General features: G+C 40.0%; 1 protein-coding gene across 7 annotated transcripts in view; it reads right to left on the minus strand.

The window, feature by feature from the left end:
- Window positions 1-12,425: 12,425 nt before the first annotated feature.
- adgrg6 (adhesion G protein-coupled receptor G6) overlaps window positions 12,426-21,581 on the minus strand; it is a 118,221-nt gene continuing 109,065 nt past the window's right edge. For all 7 annotated transcript variants that reach the window (XM_036581220.1, XM_036581221.1, XM_036581222.1 and 4 more), the window contains one exon: window positions 12,426-13,424. In XM_036581220.1, coding sequence (XP_036437113.1) covers window positions 13,240-13,424 — 185 coding nt within the window. In that variant the 3' untranslated portion in view covers window positions 12,426-13,239. The remainder of the gene's footprint in view (window positions 13,425-21,581) is intronic.

Consider the following 21,581-nt stretch of genomic DNA (forward strand, 5'->3'; position numbering starts at 1 on the left):
CTCAGACCAGCGCAACTCACACTAACACACCACCACCACGTCAGTGTTACTGCAGTGCTGAGAATGACCCACCACCCAAATAGTAAATGCTCTGTGAGGGTCCATGGGGGTCCTGACCACTGAAGAACAGGGTAAAAGGGGGCTAACAAAGTATCAGAGAAACAGATGGACTACAGTCTGTAACTGTAGAACTACAAAGTGCACCTATATAGTAAGTGGAGCTGATAAAATGGACAATGGTCATAATGTTATGCCTGCTTATTTACACCCACAGTGTGTTAAGCAGTCCACTAACTGTATGTATATTTAGTTGCTTAACTGGACTTTTTTTGTTTTTCCAACATCACTGCAAATTGGCACATACTAACCAGTGACTTTGTCCTTTACTGCCTGTCTGTAAGTATTTTCTACACCGCTTTGTTGTTCCTAAAGGTGTTTTGACCAACCATAAGAAGATTTTATGATAAAAGTTATATTATATTGCTAAGTCCCTGTGGCTTTGTTCAAAAGGTAGATGTGCAAATATGAAGGATTGCAGCATGTTTAAGAGAAGGTTTTGCAGAAGGTATAGATGTTAATGCTGGAATATTTATTTTGTCTGTAAAAGTATTTTATAGTAAAAAAAATAAATCTGAACTTTTGTTCTACCCTTCGTGCGCCATTATCCGCTTTTCTTATTTGATATCTTTTGAGATCATGACTGTGTTGTACATCCAGGGCAGCTTCAAGGTCATGGCTGTTTCTCGTAAACCCTTCTCCGTCCACAGGATTTATGAAATTGACCCCAGACACAGTTTTTTTTTATGAAAAATGTTACGGAGATGACTATACAAGAGCTAAATCTCACACCGGTAGCCTAATGTTGGTATCTTCATCCATGCATAATGCGTCCTGTTACTTAATATACTGCCTTAAATATACTGATACCTTGTCCATTCCATTAAAAGTGTGATCATAAACAATCATAATATACCACACTGGTTTAGAAGGATCCACTCATTGGCCCACCATCATACGTTTTGTTTGATTTCAAGTTACGACAATAGCCTCAACGATAACACCAGGCCAATGAAATACAGTGAATGACAAACATCCTGCTGGCAATTACTCATGATAGTTACATCTGACTGGCTCCCGTCACTCAAAGAGCAACACACCATTCATCTTATTTGTCCTACTTTACCTGATGTCTCACTTAGCTGAACTCATGTCTTACTTTCTTTTTACATCAGTTGAAAACGCCAGCTGCCCGATGACTAGACCATGACATATTCCAGTAACACGTCCATGCTTGTACACTGTCAGAAATGAAGGTTCTGTTCAGGTACGTTTTTCATTTTTCAAGGTACAAACAGTGTAAATGTTCCCTCAAAGCTCCAACAGTGGTTTTAAGGTCTGATTGTGAACCTTAAATAAGTTTCTCCAGGTGAAAAGTTTGTATTTGTACCTTTTCATAACTGAATGTTTTAAACAGAACAGTAAAATAAAGTCCTGGAGACGAGACGGGGTGTGTGGAGTCAGTACAGCTTAGAACATATCATTTCAGTGGATTATGGTTCAGTTATGTTCCCTGACTAAAGGTACTGAGATGGACCCTTGAGGGAACCAGCCTAGTGACAGGAGGGGAACTGACCCAGAGACAGTGTAGTACCTTTATTTCTGAGAGTGTACAGTCTCCAGACAAAAACAGTGCCAATAAAATGGGGTGTTCTGGAGCAACAACAGGCCTAAGGTCACCATCTGTAGTGCATAATGTCCACTGGAGGGGTATAAAGCCCCTCAGCACTGCACTGTGAAACAGTGGAACTGCATTCTCTGGAGTGATGTAGCTCCATTAAATACCTTTGGGATGAGCTGAATTGGCCTTTGTGGTACTGGATGAGCAGGTGTCTACAAACTTTTGGACACACAGTTAATGCTTGGTATAGCATGCTGAGTAACACTACTGCCTTCCACACTTGGGAAAGCACACTGTACTATACCACCTTGCCTTGGACAAGAATCCTAACACTGCACTGACCGTCATCTGTAACATGATTAAAGCATAAGTCACTCTGGATATGAGCATCTGCCAAATGCATAAAGGTAAATATAGCACACATTAAAGTCTCTGTCTCAGCGATGTTATCATATATCACAACCTGCAAACATCCAGAGGGGAACACTCAGGGCCTTCTAGGCCTTCAAAGATGTCCTAATGATTTCTGGCAAAGGCAACCGCAATTCCAAAAAAAGTTGGGACGCTGTCAAAAATGTAAATATGTGTAAATAAAAACAGAATGCAATGATTTGCAAATCTCACATTCACAGTAGAACACAGAACACATATCAGATGTGGTACTAATGTGGTGCTAATAAAAAACAGCTGGAGGAGCAATTTGCCACTAACTCACATGACTGAGTATAAAAAGAGCATTTTAGAGAGGCGGAATCTCTCAGAAGCAAAGATGGGCAGAGGTTCACCAATCTGAGAAAAACTGTCTAAAAATTGTGGAGCAATTTCAGAAAAATGTTCCTCAATGTAAAATTGTGAAGACTTTGGATTTCCCGCCATCTACAGTACATAATATCATCAAAAGATTCAGAGAATCTGGAGAAATCCCTGTTCGCAAGGGACAAGGCCGACGGTCAATGCTGGATGCTCGTGATCTTCAGGCCCTCAGACGGCACTGCATTAAAAACAGGCATGATTCTGTACTGGAAATCACTGCATGGGCTCAGGAACACTTCCAGAAATCATTGTCTGTGAACAACCGTGCAATCCACAAATACAAGTTAAAGCTGTATCATGTAAAGAAGAAGCCAAATGTCAACATGATCCAGAAACGCTGCCGTCTTCTCTGGGCCAAAGGCAAAATAGAAAACTGTTCTGTGGTCAGATGAATCAAAATTTGAAATTCTTTTTGGAAACCATGTGCTACCACGTTCTAAATGAGTTAATATTTTTCAAGAAATGCTAAAATGTCTCACTTTCAACATCTGATGTGTGTTCTATGTTCTATTGTGAATGAAATATGGGTCTATAAGATTTACAAATCATTGCATTCTGCTTTTATTTACAATTACTTTCACTCTACACAGCGTCTCAACTTTTTGCAATTGGGGTTGTAAAAAAAGTGTCAATTTTAGGTCATTTTTGGCGCAGAACAAGACCAGGAATCGAACATTTTCTTTTCAGGAAAAGGCTCTTTATTGAAACAGCAGGCAGCAGAGAAACTAAACTCACGGGGGGAAATGAGGACAGGTCATCAAAAGGCAAAAGTAACACAGTGATGGTAAACACTTCCAGCACACTAATTAGCTGAAAAGGACATGATTTACCACAACCAGCACATTCACAGTGGTGCAGCCACAATATGTTCATCATGCTTTTTGTATTCAAACTCTGCAAGTATTAAAGAACTGCTTTTATTTCATTGTTCTGGTAGCAAACAAAAAGGTTACATTCTTCATTTTTAATGAGTCTCATACGACAAAAACATCACTCTAGGCCTTCTACAGTTCACTGACTGTGAATACGAGCGGTGATGACCAACACATTTAAGTCTGATGTTAGAACTGGAACACCAGAGCTCTTTACTGAAGTCACTGTAAAACAACTACAAGGTACAATATGTTTAATACGTCTGTTACAGGCTTTAAATAAATCATGGAATGTCCTTTATAACTTGCAAATGTCTGTGTTTAATCTAGAACAGGCAGAAAATTTTCCTTTGAATTGACGTTAGCTTAGCTATTCAGGGTGCTAGCAGAAACTGGCATTATTGTGGATGTTTTTTCCTTGTTTTTGACCAAGTTTTGAACATCTATGGTCTGAACTGAAGGCCTAGCACCAATTGTCATGGCTCGCCACTGCAAATATCATACTGTAAAACACATCATGTACATATAAAGACAGAAGAATGCAGTATTAGAAAGGTACACTGTGGAGAATAAAGCTGAGCAGCTGTCACTGAGTGTCCTGAGATCAAACGACAGCCTGATTAAGGTACAGGTTTAACAACACCAGAGACTAGTCATTTTCCAAAGAGCTACGGTCGGTCATTCTTTTGCCTCTGTTGTCATTTTGCATAAAGAGATCTGGCCTTTTATCCACTGTCAGAAATGCTGACCAACGCTCAGCTGCTTATCAATGATCTCATGTTGAATATCGCATCACAGGTATGAAGTGCACTTGGTGTGAAACCCCAGTCCCGATGCAGGGCAGGCTGTTTATTTTGCTTCTTTTTCAGGATCACCAGGAATGCTGGTTTACCTCACAGGAAGCAGTTCACAAGAGACCTCTGGAAGGAATTTGTGGAGGTCTCATTTACTAAGAGAGAAAAAAGAACAAACACTCCCCACTCCTGTCCGCATCTTACCTTCTGACAACCCACCATAATGGATTCTGAGAAGCGCAGGGCAAAGATGTGGTTCAAACGCAGCCCTATTCCTCTAAACCGTATGCAGAGCCTAATCACAATAATTGTGTTGTTGTGAAGAGCTCTGGTGAGGCGTCGGTGGTGGCGGCTGGGAGTTGATGGTCATTTTTTAAAATAACTTAATGGGACAGGAATGTCGTTTTGACCCCCTTGAACAACAGTTTATAGTAAAATAATGGAACAGTGGTAACACTAGAACCCTGATACGTAACCATGCCATAAACATCCCATAAGCAAAGGAAATATATTTCTATATACTTCTCAAAATGTGAGAAGTTGGTAATGTGTTTCCGTATTGCTGTTGACAGAAGAAAATCTTGAGATGGTAACTTTACAGGAGAAGGAAAATACCTACTTTACTTTTAATGGAAGTCAATGGAACCAGACTTTTTTCCCCAAGTCATTTTGGGTCATTTCTTTTGGTCCTTTCATCATGAAATTTACACACAATGTAAAGAGTAACAGGCATTTTCAAATTATGTAAAAAACTGAAAAATAACAAAAATGAAGATATGACGTTCTCGTCCGACAGCGACGATATATTCTAACCCTAGACACATACGTAAATATTAAAAAATGACATTATTGCATATAAGAAAGCTACATATTGCAGAAGGGGAGCACGCTAGCTAGTCAGTCACTGCTGGTCTGCATGTGTTTTAGATCAGTGGGACTAGACAGGTAATCGTAACAGGAGGAAACCAATAAGGGGCGTCTGTGAAGAAGAATCACTTCTGTGATGAACAACCTGAACACAGTCCACTTGTGCCACAGAGTAGATTAAAAAGCTTCACTAATCAGGATGAATGGATGAAAACAAGGAAAATAAAAAGTAAAGAAACCAACTTGCTCAGTAAGCTAAACATGGCAAAAAAAAACGACAATTTTTTTTTGCATTTTTCCCATTTTCCCACTAGCAAGATTTTCCCCAATCACTCCGAGGTGACACTTCGAGTCACCTGAAGCCAACCACCGCATCTTTTTGATCTGCTGCTAACACACTGTCATCAGTACGGTGGCTGACGAGATACAGCTCACTGCAAAATAAGAGCAAGCTGCAAATGCAGAAAATATGTTTATCAAAATTATAGCATGTGCTACATTTTACAAATGCTCTGTAATATAATGAAATGTGCTGCAAATTTGTAGACATTGTGCAAACTGAGAAAATCCTTTCATCAAAATGACGACACTGGCGCTACATTTCACAAACGCACTGCAAATCCAGAAAACACGAACTTCAGAAACACTGCAAAGCCAGTTTTAGCTCAACAGAAATGTTTCTGGAGGAAACTCAAAGAGTAAAACCTTTCATTTCTATGCAGCGTAAATGAATTCAGCTTTATTTGAGCAGATATCTATTATCACTGTATCATGATAGGTTATAGAGTATAATTTCAAATAACAATACCAGATATGACTGATAACTATGGTAACCATGAACTTCCAGGAATGTAAAATAATTATATTTGTATGTGTTTTACTTTGTTTATGGTTTTATATTAAGCTCATATTAGTAGTGTTGGTGTGAATTTCTGAACATGGTAAAAATTTAATGCTCAAACATCTCTTTGTCAGTTTCTGTCTGTACAGACATTTTAAAAATAGCTGTATGTCTAAAACAAAGTCTAATGCTGTCGACCCACATGGCTCTCATGAAATGAATTAAGACGTTTCTATGTAATGGCATTTATGGCTGCCACAAAAACTGCATGTAGGACCTACGATGGTGAGCATAAAGAGTAACACCACTGTGCATGTAGGGCGTACTGTGAGCATGTAAATAGGAAACACAATATTTTAGTTTTAACAGTATTTAGTATTAATATTGCAGCAAAACTAAGTAATACTGAGAAATACTGTCCAAACAGAAACTCGCTTAACCCCCACAACACTTTCTGCCCACTCCATGATGCCCAAAGCACAAAAGTACCCTGCCCAGTCAGAAACAAGCCAATATTTTGTCAATCCTCTTGTCAGAAACCACATAAGCAAGTCCATTTGAGTTTATTTAACAGCTCGATACAGTTTAAGGCTAATATGTGATGATTTAGGCAGGAACTTTACAAAGTGCTAATGGTCCTAAGATTCCATTAAGCCTTTGCAGACGGAAAGAAGCAAAACTCCAGACACTAAATAAACAATATTTGAGGTAAAGAGGGAAATCACTGAAGTTTGATGGCCGAACACACAATTTACACACAAGCCTTTACGTTTCTCATACACTCCCTAGTTCAACACATGATTAACAAGCACAGGGAAGGTTTCATTACTAGTGCAGTGTCACTGACAACGTTTCCTCAACATTCTCAGAACATTAGTCAGAACTATGTTGAGCATTGATGGGAGAATTTACGCAATACTGTGGAAACACTCCCTGTTATTTGGATCAGTGCAAAGAAAAGTTGAACGTATACAAGATTTAATCCTGGTGTTACATCTAAACTGTTCCGGTTGGATGGTAATTAGGGCCCAAGCATGCAGTTATTGCTATTGCTTGGATTTTTTCTTCTTTTTCTTTTTCTCATTCTCCTGAAAAACGTGTTGTGGAGAAGAGACCGTAAGTCCTATAGACACCAAACTTGGTGAGCTGGTGTAGTTTGTGTGCATCTCGCCAGGCAACAAAAATTACCCTGATTAATTAGTTTAAATTGCTGTAACTCTTCAGTCATTGGTCTGATCTTTTCAAAACTGTAAGAAATTGAGACGCTGGTTGGGTAGGTGCTTGGACCCGCTCATTGCCGCTCGTGGTGATATTCTAACCATGTTTTGCTTTTGTCAAGAAATGTTTTTGGCAGTAATGCTAAAACATTTTTACCGTTCCTGATCTGATTTTACAACCGTGCTTTCTACCAACTGCCCGTTAATACCGGTTTAACATGCTCTCGTCCATTTGGTCTTGCTGTTTTCACTCAGGGAATCCCTGATACCATAAGGGCTGGTTTATTAGGTGAGACCTTAGAGAGGCAAGAGATCGAGGGAACACAAGTGTTGACTCTGTGCTGAACATGCCCAAAAATCACTGCACTTGAAATAATAGCAGACAAAGGGTCATTCTCAGCACTGCAGTAACAATGATGTGGTGGTGGTGTGTTAGTGTGTGTTGCGCTGGTCTGAGTGGATCAGACACAGCAGTGCTGCTGGAGTTTTTAAACACTGTGTCCACTCACTGTCCACTCTATTAGACGCTCCTACCTTGTCAGTCCACCTTGTAGATGTAAAGTCAGAGACGATAGCTCATCTGCTGCTGCACAGTTTGTGTTGGTCATCCTCTAGTCCTTCATCAGTGGTCACAGGACGCTGCCCACAGGACGCTGTTGGCTGGATATTTTTGGTTGGTGGACTATTCTCAGTCCAGCAGCGACACTGAGGTGTTTAAAAACTCCAGCAGCACTGTGTCTGATCCACTCAGACCAGCACAACACACACTAACACACCACCACCACGTCAGTGTTACTGCAGTGCTGAGAATGATCCACCACCCAAATAGCACCTGCTCTGTGAGGGTCCATGGGGGTCCTGACCACTGAAGAACAGGGTAAAAGGGGGCTAACAAAGTATCAGAGAAACAGATGGACTACAGTCTGTAACTGTAGAACTACAAAGTGCACCTATATAGTAAGTGGAGCTGATAAAATGGACAATGAGCGTAGAAACAAGGAGGTGGTCATCATGTTATGCCTGGTCAGTGTGATGTCGTATGATTAAACATTAAACAGACTGATATGTTTGGATTGACTGTCACATTTCTTAAATAAACGAATGAACCTCAAAGTCTTAAATAACAACATTATTATTAGTGTGGAACTTCTTAGAATTCAGATCTAGTTTCTGTTAAATAGCTCATATTTTTATCAGGTCTCTTCATGGAAAGGGTTTTTGTGTGTTATAACATGTATGGGATACACCATAATGATGTTTTGTGCAGTTTTTGTCAGACGTTTCTGCTTATCACATTATAAATTCACCAATTATAGTACAGGTAGGTCTGGTGGATGTTGATATCAACCAATATTATCAGCGAAATAATTGTACCAGTTGGGCCCTAAACTCAGCATCAAATATCAGATCCTCCTGAAAGTCAGTGTGACGTGAATATGAATGTTCTGGTGTTTTAAAAGGTACAAGACACACGAATCTGGTTTGAGCTCTTTTTAATATACAGTAAGACTAAGTCACATGTTCACGCAAGCCTCAACACAAGCCACGGAATAATAAACTGACACATCATACCAGGTCAAACTTTGCAAATGAAAGCATTTATCGATGCCTTTGGTAAAGCATGTCATCTGTTGACATCTCCAGACCTCAGAGAATAAATACCATTTCTTAAAAAAACAAAACAAACCCTACAACATTCTGGTTAGATTCGGTATGTAGCTGATTGTTTTACATCACAGAACAGATTCATGAAAAACTAAAAGTTGCATACCATATTTAACCTGACTGAGCTGGTGCCGCCCGACCCTCCGTAGACAGAGTACTACACTCAAATAAACAGTGTGTCCCAATTCAGGGGCTGCATCCTTCGAAGGACGCGGTCTACGAAGGCTGAACCGCAAAAGCTGAACCGAAATGAGACGGTTTGCTCTACAACGGATTTCCTGTTTGCGTTCCTGTCCTTACTGTTGTGCCATGAAACGCCGCTCCTGTCAAGTTCTTTTAAAGTTCTTTAAAGACTGAGCCAAAAACTTTGATTTCAATTGTTTACTTTTTTCATTTATTAGAGCTGCAGATGCTTCACCGCCGACTACTTTCACCATTCGCCTAAGTTTACACCCAATACTTTTAATATATACACCCAATATATTTCTATATACTTAACTTATATTTAAAAATGTCTCCTCAGCCGCCGTTTGCTCCTCTGCTAAAGCCGCCATGTTCTCAAATCCTTGCTGGCACACAATGAAACTCTGTTGGCTGGCGAAGGATCCACCCGTTGGATCCTCCGCTGCCATGGAAAAGAAGGACACATTTCTCGGCTGCATATGAAGGAGGCTTCGAAATGGGACAGCCTAGTCGCACCGCTGTGACGCAATCGGCCTTCAAATACAGCCTCCGAAGGACGCAGCCCCTGAACTGGGACACACTGAAAGGTGTCGAGAAGGGATTTTGAAGTGATGCCAAAAAAGAACCACTATTGTGTCCCAGAAGAACCTTTTCATGGACGTTTCTATAAAAGACTCGACTGAAACCACTCATCCCACTTCAAACCCCTCATTGGCACCTTTATTTTTAAGAGTGTACAAAACCATTCAAAAGTTTGGAATCGCTATCTGATGTGGATTCAATGTTTTCAGCAATATAAAACATAAAAGTGTAAATTCGTTCCAATTTGCCAGTCCTGTACAACTTCCCAGGTTTCAAATAATCAGCCGAACACGGTAAATAGAAATGTTGTGTGAAAGATGAACAGAGCTGTAGAATTTCAGAAGCACTGAGAATTAAGTTACAGTAAAATTAATGTACAGTGTTTATAATGTTTTAAATGTGATCAAATCTCAAGGCAGATGACAAAGCATGTAAATAAGTTATTATAGTATACTGTTTTGCACTCAATAACTTTTCACAGAATTCTCGAAATATTAAATACAGCATAAAAAATACTGTGCAAAAGTCAGAGACACCCCTTCATTTATTCACGTTTCAGTCAAAACGGCCAAGTTAGTCATTTTTCAGGAGATATTTCTGAGACTAGATCATCCACTCGCACAAGAAAAAGGGAAGTCAAAGGAAAATGACTGTAAAAGATACAGAGAAAAAACTCCTAACAACCACCTGGAAGAGCTGGCAGACAACAAAACTGCCCCCATCAGATAAACAGCACTTAAAGCTTTCATCTCTGAGAGAGAGGAGAAAATCAAGCTGCTTCAGATCTGAAAACATCCACAGGTGTTTCTGTCCATCCTTCCACTGTGAGAAGACGACTCAGCGCTGTGGGTCTGAAAGGATGTGTAGCTGTTCAAGAAGAACCTCACTGAGAAAAGGAGACGGACACATCAAACAAAGAAGCTGAACAATGGACTGACCACCCCAGAGTCCAGACCTCAACACCACTGGAAGTGTTTAGGATTACTTGACCGTGAGAGGCAGAAAATGAAAAAACTACTTCTAAGACTGAACTTAGAAAGAAAAGTTAAAGGAGTTTCCAAAACTGAAGTTTAAAAAAAAAACAAAGATTAAAAGAAAAATGTGACTCCTAGAACTGGTAGACACCAAAACTGCACCATTTAAAGCTTTCATCTCTGAGAGAGAGGAGAAAATCAAGCTGCTTCAGATCTGAAAACATCCACAGCTGTTTCTGTCCATCCTTCCACTGTGAAAGGATCTGAAATGTTAAATGTCTGAAAAGTTGTTACTGAAAAAAAGAAAACACAAAAAAGAAGAAATTTTGAAAATCAAACAGAGAAGCTGCTGGTGTTCTCAGAACGATGAACTGACCACCCCAGAGTCCAGACGTGAACATGAGTTTAGGATTACTTGGGTTGTGAGAAGCAAAAAACAGAATAAACAACTTCTAAGACTGAACTTTGGAGGCTCAGATTTCTTTGAAAAACTGGAAGCTTTCTCCAGGGTATATTTTGGTTTGTCCATCTGAATTTCCATGACCAAATCATAAGGCAAATTATTCAGTAACTGCATGAAACAAATGTAAATTTTTATTTTATTTATTTATTTAGTAAAAGTTCCCCTCAAATTAACAGAACATGTTTTATGATCACACATATTGCTATATGCTTACAATTTACTGCTGAAAGACAAAAATCTTAGACGCTCTTTGTATTATTTTATAAAAATATTTTTTACAGAGCAGATCACTGAAGAGACGCCATCTGTTTACAGTTTATAGCCCAGTTTTGTGGAAAAATGGGTCGACTTTCGGTAGAAAAAAAAAACTGAGTTCAGCTTCTTTTATTATAAGGGTTTAAAATTACATCACCCGTCTATTTGACTGGAAAGAAGACAGTTACAGCTCTCATACGACCCCCACCTTTAGAATGTAGCTTATGAAATATGAAAGTTATGAAGAATATGACGAAGTGCGTTTTGGAACCACCGGTGGTCTCAAGGAGTTGAAGGGGTTAAATGCGGCGGTTTTAGTCAGGAGTCACATACGAGTCACATTTTTCTGTATCTTTAATCATTGTTTTTTTAAACTTCAGTTTTGTAAACTCCTTTTTTAACTTGTTTTCCTTCCAAGTTCAGTCTTAGAAGTTGTTTTTTTTCCTTATTCCACCACCTCATGTCCAGAAATCTGTGCTGTGTCGTGCTGCACTGTCCGGTCTGTTTACTGTGTCTAATGTCTGTTTTATTTATTGTATTTATTGTATTGTTTCCAGCTTAGTTTTTGTTTGCACATTCGCACTTGGTAATTTTGTACTTTTGTACATTTGTTGCACCGTGTTGTTCCTGGAGGAACGTAATTTCGCTCCACTGTGTACTTAGATGGAATGACAGTAAAAGCCTCTTGACTTGACTTGACTTCATTTTCTGCCGTTCACGATCAAATAATCACACATTCAGTGATGTTGAGGTCTGGACTCTGGGGTGGTCAGTCCATTGTTCAGCTTCTTTGTTTGATGTGTCCGTCTCCTTTTCTCAGTGAGGTTCTTCTTGAACAGCTACACATCCTTTCAGACCCACAGCGCTGAGTCGTCTTCTCACAGTGGAAGGATGGACAGAAACACCTGTGGATGTTTTCAGATCTGAAGCAGCTTGATTTTCTCCTCTCTCTCAGAGATGAAAGCTTTAAGTGCTGTTTATCAGATGGGGGCAGTTTTGGGGTCGACCAGCTCTTCCAGGTGGTTGTTAGGAGTGAAAAAAATAGAAGCAGTAATAAAGCCAAAGGGTGGACATTTTAGATTATAGTTACTTGTTAAGGCTTCTGTGTAATTTTCTGTTAAAGGCATGTTTTCTGTTTTTGTCTGATATTGAAAAACAAACTTTAACTTATTGGCCACTTTGACTGGAAACTGATGGAGAGTGAAGGGTGACTTTGGCGCAGTACTCCACCTTTTGGGCAAGGATTTCTATAATAAGTTCTCACTGTAGAAGTTAGTAGTTTATAAGAAATAAAAAACTTAACATGGCAGATGATTCCAAACGTTTGAACGGTAGTGTCTGTTTGTCCGAACAATCCTCTGTAAAGTGTTAATCAGTAGTAGAGCATGTGAATTAAAACCAAGAGCAACATAAATAGTGACACAATAAACAATATCTCAGTTTCACTCCTGTACAGCGGAAACGTTTACTTGGCTTGTTGTGGCGACGAGAGGCGACCGGCAGAACGTAATTAACCAAAATGCTTGTTCATTTGAAGCACAAACAGATCCACAAATAGCTACAGTAAGTGTCTTGTTTTGGAGCCTTCAGGGTCAAAACGGTCCTGCTTTTTTATTTATTTATGTATTTATTTCATTTCTTGTGAAGCAGAAATATAAACATAACGTATGCAGCTATGTATATACAAAAAAAACGAGAACAGAACAAAAGCAAAAAACAAAGTGATGTGCAAAAAAGAAGGTACACAAATGAGAAATTAGAAAAAAAAGCACATATAGACATACAGTAAAATATACTATGAATATTTACAGGACACAGACAGTCAGTTTGAACATCACAGTATGTAAAATCACTCCCTCCACAGCTTTCCCTCTCTACAGGGTTGGTTACGCGTCGCTCTATGCCGTTTCTGGTTGGTTAGCTCAGTATAGTACAGTATACACATGTTGCTAGTGTTCTGCTGGTCTAAGAAAAGCCTGCCCAACATAGAAGGTCTAACTCGGTCTCTCCTCTCTCTTACCTGCTCTCCCTCGCTCTAAAACTTGGTGCTGTTACTAAAACTGTCCGACATCATGATGTTTTTGTAGAAGTTGTCGGAGCGCACCGAGCAGTAGCCTTTCACCTTGTCCAGGACCTGGTGGACAGGCAGGATGGAGGAGGTGGAGGCGTCGGCATCAGAAGGGCTGCACTTCGGGCCGGTCTGGTTAGAATAACCTGTACCTGCAGAGCAAGACAAATGAAGTGAGTGAAGAGAGAGAGAGAGAGAAAAAATCTTCAAACCAAAAGAGGCAGCATTTTTTCCATTATGTTTTATAGGGATATAAAACACTCAGATAGTGGACAGGGAAAAATGTTCCGTACACACAGTGCTGGGCGATAGATCACCCAGTATATTAGCACTGGTGTCACACTATCACCCAATGGTACTGATTTTAGCTTTAGCAGTGCTGTGTGTTGTGCTGGTCTGAGTGGATCAGACACAGCAGTGCTGCTGGAGTTTTAAACACTGTGTCCACTCACTGTCCACTCTATTAGACACTCCTACCTTGTCAGTCCACCTTGTAGATGTAAAGTCAGAGACGATAGCTCATCTGCTGCTGCGCAGTTTGCGTTGGTCATCCTCTAGTCCTTCATCAGTGGTCACAGGACGCTGTTGGCTGGATATTTTTGGTTGGTGGACTATTCTCAGTCCAGCAGTGACACTGAGGTGTTTAAAAACTCCAGCAGCACTGCTGTGTCTGATCCACTCAGACCAGCACAACACACACTAACACACCACCACCACGTCAGTGTCACTGCAGCGCTGAGAATGATCCACCACCCAAATAGTGTCTGCTCTGTGAGGGTCCATGGGGGTCCTGACCACTGAAGAACAGGGTAAAAGGGGGCTAACAAAGTATCAGAGAAACAGATGGACTACAGTCTGTAACTGTAGAACTACAAAGTGCACCTATATAGTAAGTGGAGCTGATAAAATGGACAATGAGCATAGAAACAAGGAGGTGGTCAGAATGTTATGCCTGGTCGGTGTATTTACATGAGACAGTCACACATGCCATATGTTGTTATATTTTGGAGACCCTGGGCTGCTCAGATGTGCCATTGTTTGACATGTAAATGCTAACAGAAATTTGATATCTTTATGGATTTGGTCATTTCTGATCCAAAATGTACCGAGCACCTGCTAAATTTAGTATTTTTTAAATTATAGAGATCTTGAAAACAAGTGTAATTGTAGTTATCTTTTCAGAAATTGTTAGTCTGGAGTGTCTGTGAGCTGAAAGTACATTATTTTGATGGTGATTCATTCTGTTGGTTATTATGAGTAAAAATAAACAATTAGTCTAAGGCGGACATTTTTTATTGATTTTCTGTCCTCTTGGATTCAGGCTCAGTGCTAAAAGTGTGACACACAGCAAGACAGGTTTTATTTTTAATTACAAATTGAGTTCCATGTTAAATATCAGATATTTTTAACACTCAAAATCAATGTAAACTGAAAGCCCTTTGTTTATAATATAAAGTCTAAAAGCAGAGATGCAATATAACAGTAGAAAGTGGGTTTGGGTGATTTGGGTGGTTCTCTGGCTGATGGACGGTCACAGGTGGATGAAATCACTCTGGATGGTGAAGCAGAGTCTGATGATGATCTGATGTGTGTATCACGTCTCTGTTTAACCCTTTGTTGGAATATGAAGGCCAAGGAGCAGAGCAATAATATCAGGATTTTAGGTGATCTTCCAAGCCGAATTACTCACTGATGCTCACATCACAGCTCGATGATGTCATGCTTGCTCGTTAGGGACGGGTCTGCCGCATGTCCTGATGTGTGGATCATGTTTGTATCTTAAACCGTTCTGAAGTTATGAAGGCTAGAAGTGACCCACTGTTTTGCCCCGCAAATTGAGGTTTTCTGGTTAACTCCAATTTGTCTGTTGGTGCTTCAGATTGTTTTGAAAGACCATAATAAAAAAAATAAATAACAAATATCAAGTTAAGGGAACTTGCTTTGCAACTATTTGTTTGGTTTTTAGGTATGTTTTCTGAAATCTGGGGTCCGTCTCACAAAGCAGGATCTCTTTACGACAACTTTAAGCTCAGTTCAATCTAACCTTGCAGATTTTCTCATGATGGTGGATCATTTTTTACCGGGCTACACTGCCTTGCATGCCTAACCTGCTCTGGGACAAGTTAAGTTCACGATTTTGGATCATAAACACCTCTTAAACCAGTCAGAGCTGAGCCTCTGACCTATCAGAGACAGGCTTCTGATGGAAGCAGGTCATTTTCAGGTCACTGTCATTGTGATGCTGATATATAGGCCTCGTCCAGAAACGTAGGCCTTCGTCCTCTTTCACATATTGAATTAAATGAATGTAAAAACACTCACAGGAGCACGTCAGCCCAGCAGGAGTCAGGAAACACCTCATTAACTTTTTATGTCAGACTCCTAATGAACAACACTGCCAAAGTGTGTAGAGTGCAAAAACACAGAGCCTGAAGCTGATTTTCTGAGAAAGTGAGGCTAGACTTCTATCCTGTTACTGTACAATGGATATTTAGTAGGGTGCACTGGGTTCACAATCAATATCCTCATAATATTGTGAACAAAATTTGAAAAATAATGACTATCATCATGTATAAACACCCAGAGGAAAAGACGTCTTTCTTAAGACCGTCTCAGAGAAATAAAGCAGATCTCAATATTATATTAATGAATTATTTTAATGAATTGTTTCTCCTGAACCTCCTCAGGAGAAAAGAGGAGATTAACATCACTGTAAGAAGTTCTGGTGATGAAGGAGAAAAGCATGAGTTCTCCTTCTGCACTGACAGACTGCTGAGAGGGTTCTGTTATCTAGAACAGAGCTGTATAAGAGAACGATGAGATCCTACACTGTTCTTATGGAGATATTACTCAGCTGAGACGAGTCAGACACTAAAGAGTTAATCCTCATGTGTGACAACATTTTGATGAAAGTGAGAAAATCTGAGTTTTATTTCTCAGGAGCCGAATTTCAGAAACAGGAGAAACTCTAATTTCACACTGGTCTTAACCACGTCTAGGAGAAGAGCCTGAGATCAGGAGGAGATTCATTTAGAGTATTTCTGTCCTCTGGGCAGAGATGATCGTTTGCAAGCTCTGGTGTTACAAGAATGCAACTGCATTAGACGGCATTATAGATAGAATCCTCGTCCTACATAATGCATAATCATACAGAGTCCCTAAGGGGCCGTGGTAAAAAACAAAAACAAAAACAAAAAAAAAGTTGACATTGCGTTCCCTCGCATGTTTTGCGTTCCCTCGCAAAGAATATGCTTGTCAGACAGCAAGCAAACGTAGTACTAGAGGTGCCCAACGACACATTAGAGTGTCTACATTAGAGCTTGTTTTTTAGCATAGCTAACGTTAAAAGCTTTTCCCAGTTTGGCCGGTCTGTGCTGAGTTTATTCAGCAATTGTTCTCTGCAGCCTCTGTGAATGTAGCTTTTACTGTATGAGGACCCTCAACCTCAGTTTCAGTTTCAACGAATGCAAACTGTTTGCATCATAATGCAAAACATTTGCGAGGGAACGCATTTTTTTGGGAGGGAATGCAAAACATTTGCGTGGGAACGCATTTTTTTGGGAGGGAATGCAAAATATTTGCGAGGGAATGCATTTTTTTGGGAGGGAATGCAAAACATTTGCGTGGGAACGCATTTTTTTGGGAGGGAATTCAAAACATTTGCGTGGGAACGCATTTTTTTGGGAGGGAATTCAAAACATTTGCGTGGGAACGCATTTTTTTGGGAGGGAATGCAAAATATTTGCGAGGGAACGCATTTTTTTGGGAGGGAATGCAAAACATTTGCGAGGGAACGCATTTTTTTGGGAGGGAATGCAAAACATTTGCGTGGGAACGCATTTTTTTGGGAGGGAATTCAAAACATTTGCGAGGGAACGCATTTTTTTGCGAGGGAATGCAAAACATTTGCGAGGGAACTCAATGTCATTAACCTTTATTTTTTTTTTTTAACCACGGCCCCTTAGGGGCTCCGTATTATGACACAATTACAAAAAGAAAATAAACCTGTTTGACTTAATGCAGGCTGGCAGACCCCTGTATTTACATATATTCTGAAGGTTTTCTGCCATGTGCCGTTTTCATAGCCACGACTACACGACTATCTTGAAATGTCCACATAGTCCTGGTGAAGCAGAAAGTGGAGTTTTTCTGGATTTTCTAACTACATTTGAATAATGGAATTCATTTTTTTTTCAAATCCCCATTTAAAGAACTGAACACTGTCTAATCTGAGCGCCATGGTGTGAGAAAACAATGAAAACAAAATTTACTTCCAAGCATGTTATCAACCCCCAAATTACAGAGTTCTTCATGCTCTGTAAATGAAAGAAGCAACAGCCATGTGTGAGTCACTGATGTGACGCCAGCATTTTTGAAAAGCTGCATTATGCATGAAAACCAACCTGGAGACCTGAGGCCATATTACAGAATCCTCTTAGGTCTGAAATCTTATCTGCTTAGTCACCATGACACCTTTAGTTAGGACTGAATTTAGGACAGAAGCTCTTACAGAACAACAGTTCTTAAGTTCATAATCTCATCATTAACTCCAGATAAGAAAACAGTATCACAGAAACATCCTGACTGGACTAAACCTCCTAAATACTGTCCTAACTTTGAGATAAACCCCAGAGCGTCTTAACCTTTGTTTCGTTAGGAATTCAGTCTGTCGGCGAGACACCAAGGATCGGCCGAAGGCAGCACATACAGGATACTTCTAATTTTCTCAGATCTGCTTCCGGAATCGTCCAAGATTCCGCACTATAAAGCAGGACTGATATGACAATTGAGCGACCCAAGCGATCCAAAGGCGGCAGCTGCTAAGCCGATCCTGTAGGCGATGTCAGCCATTACTGTAAGTACCTTCTCTTTAATGATTGATCCGAGGTACTTGAACTGATGTACTCGATCCATCCAATCGGACAGTAGCTGGGAAGCCGTCGGAAGTCAGAACCACAGTCTTCTTTCCATTAATCTTCAATCTGAACCTCCCAGCTTCGTCCTCAGTTTCATAAAGGATTTTAGAGGCTTCATCGTCGTCATCCGTTAGGAAGATGAAATAATGTGCACATAAGATCAGTTATGCCAGTCATGCATTTGCTCAAACCATTCGCCATAGACGACTCCTTGACGGCCATAAAAGACTGTCCTCGTAATTGTGTCGAGCGCAATGTTGAAGAGAGTAGGCGTTAGGAAGCAGGACTCCAGTGGTGAGCTGGTAGCTGGTGGAGCCACTGTATGTGTTCTGTGGCCGTAATATAGAAAATTCCTAAGTCTGAGATCTGCTTTGTTGTCATGGCAACTTCAGTTAAGACTGAATTTAGGACAGAAGCCATTATAGAAACAACAGTTCTTAAGTCTACAATCTTGTCTTATTACCAGATAAAAAAAAAAAATAAAAAAAAAACGTATTACAGAAACATCCTAAGTTGCCAAAATATCCTAAATATTTTCCTAATTTTAAGATAAACTCCAGAGCATCTTAACTTCTGTTTAACCGTCTGATTCTATTGTTTTATGCAGTGACACAGCTCAGTTCACTATAACCAGCATAATGAGCTACATTTATCTACGGAGCTTTGAGTTGTGTTTTTTTTTTCTAACAGCATTTTAAAGATCTCAGACACTGCAGACTCGATCTCCACCGCCCCTCTGATTACCCTCGTGTGTTAATGTTGATGATGAAATATTACAGTGATGGTGGTGAATAATGAGGAGACGGAGCTGAACGTGTGTCTGTTTATTAGGAGGAGTAACGTTAGCACGCTCGGCTAAAGCGTTTGGGAAATGGAGACTGAAACTGTAGAGCAGTGACGCTCTGATAAACAGCAGGGGGCGCTGACACAACATTCTTAACTCACAGTTTATCGCGCTTTAGTTTTATTTGACTTCCTTTACACCAGTAATGGTAGCTAACGTTAGCTGTCTGACTAACTAACTGGATTACGTATTTACATTTCAGCTGTGCAGGTATGGTTGTTGCCAGGTAACAGACAAGACATTTGATTGTTGATTTCAATCGAGTACATTAAGATTTCCTAACTTGAGATAAGAAAAGATGCTGTAAGATAAGATAAGATTCTTAAATTAAGATCAGATTTGCTTCTGTAATACGAAATTGTGAAAAATCTTAACTTAAGATCTGAAGGTCAAGATAAGACAAAAAGATAAGAATTTTCTGTAATACGGCCCCAGGAGTAGATGGATATACAATAAATATGACAAAATGATTGTGGTAATTAAGAGTATGAGACAAGTGTGGCACATAGAGTTTAGGCTGATAAACACCAGAGTTTAATAACCGAATAAGCATGTTTATATACATAATACGACAGTTTGAACACCCCAGTTCAAATTACATGTTTTGCTTATTTAATACATTGAGTGTAAGTTAAATATGGCATTTTCTGCACATTTCAGTGCACAATTCCTGCTTATTTGTGTTGTTTAACATTGGAAAAAAATAAATAAATCCGTAAATTTTGCACAGGCCACATTTTAAGTTTTATTTTTTCCCTCAGTATGTTAAATTCAGCAAATAAACAGTAATACTGCATTAAAATATGCAGAAGCATGTTCTCTGAAGAGGATGTGTTCACAGAAAATCAGTAAAACACGTCATTTGACCAGAGGTGCTTAAACTTCGGATTTAAATGTGGGCCAACATAGAGGCTCTTGCAGTTCAGTGGGTCCTTTGACCAGTTACATGCCTCAGTGTTTCTTAGGCCAGACATTCCAGTGCACACATGCACTGTTCAGACTGCTGTACTGATCCACTACAGTGTGAAAACGCTGTTTTTGCAGTCTTGTTTGTCCCGTTTGTTTCGCGCTGGTGTTAGTTGTTGATGTGCACCACCGGTCGACTCGTCTGAAGTGTGAGAAAGATCAATCGGGCTGTGTTGGGGAACAGCAAAAATCCTGTTGTGGGCAGGAATAATCATTAAAGAGCTGTTGGAACAGAAATGGTGGGTCTTTGGCACAAAAACAGAGAAGCTCATGAGGAACAAATCAGGCATTATCGGAAATTCCAGTAATCAATAAAAATGCCAGTGAGTTTCTTAACAAAAGGTTATAGTTGTGCCACGATTTTTAAAAATATATAAAATATATATCAGCCGAGCAACGTCTGTCAAAAGCTCACTCAAATGGAATGCTGAGTGCCTGCAAAGCTCAGTGTCAATAAAAAAAGGTGTAGAATTTATAAATAGACTGGACCTCAGCAACACTGCTGGGCCCTAAAGCACACCAGCACAAAACACGTTAATGAGATACCACTATTCTGAAAATGCTGCACTTAAGCGGTAGAACACAGAGGGAGTGTGTTATTGTGACATAACATCACAGCTGTGAATTGGTCACCACAGATCATCACAGCCGTGATGTTATTGGCGATAACACACTCATCGAGTGTTCTATTGCTTTAATACAACAGTTAAATAAATAAAGTAATAAATTAATAAACTGGGCCGTGAACGCGGCGTTTAATATGTTTTAATGTTCGCAGTTCCTTCACCAAATTATAGTTCCTTAACGAGCAGCTTGTTGCTACGTCAGAGTAACGAGCTCCGCCCACTCGCTGCACAGCCGGCAGTTCGTTCTCCAGCTCCTCACACTAAATTCCCAAACTGTCATCACCACTGAGCAGCTTTTCAGTCGGCAGCTGTGACAGAACAACAGCTAAACAACCTGGAATCAGCCAGAAATGAACCCAACGCCATTCGCCAAACGTGTAGTCTGATCTTCAGAGTCTGACCAAATCAGACTGAGCCATAAAACTGCTGCAATATCAAGTTTAGCTCAGTTTTGTCATTTTTTGCCAGATCAGTATTAATGTTGTTTTGTTCCAGCCAGTCTGTAAAGCATCTTACAGCCCATTTAGTTTGGCGAATGGTATTGGGTTCATTTCTGGCTGATTCCAGGTTGTTCAGCTGTTCTTCTGTCACAGCTGCCGACTGAAAAGCTGCTCAGTGGTGATGACAGTTTGGGAATTTAGTGTCGTCTCATCTTCAGAGTCTGACCAAATCGGCTGTCGGTCAAATGTGTTCTTGAAAGTGTCCGTTTTCTGTTTGTGGCAAAGTAAGAAGTAAAAATGTTCAAATGTCTTGAGCGTCTCCTACAGCTGTCAAAGTCTTTGCTTAGCAACGGTGTCTCAGCGGAGTGATAGTGTTTGTGAAAAAACGTGATGTTATGGTGAAATAACAGCACAGTTAGAACGCCTCTCAACCAATCAGCTTGCGTGGCCGGAACGAACTGTTGTATAACGAATCACAAATACCAGAATCAGAAATACTCTGGGCAGTATTTGGGTG

The sequence above is a fragment of the Colossoma macropomum genome, unplaced genomic scaffold (assembly GCF_904425465.1).
Source record: "Colossoma macropomum unplaced genomic scaffold, Colossoma_macropomum, whole genome shotgun sequence".
Lineage (NCBI taxonomy): Eukaryota > Metazoa > Chordata > Actinopteri > Characiformes > Serrasalmidae > Colossoma > Colossoma macropomum.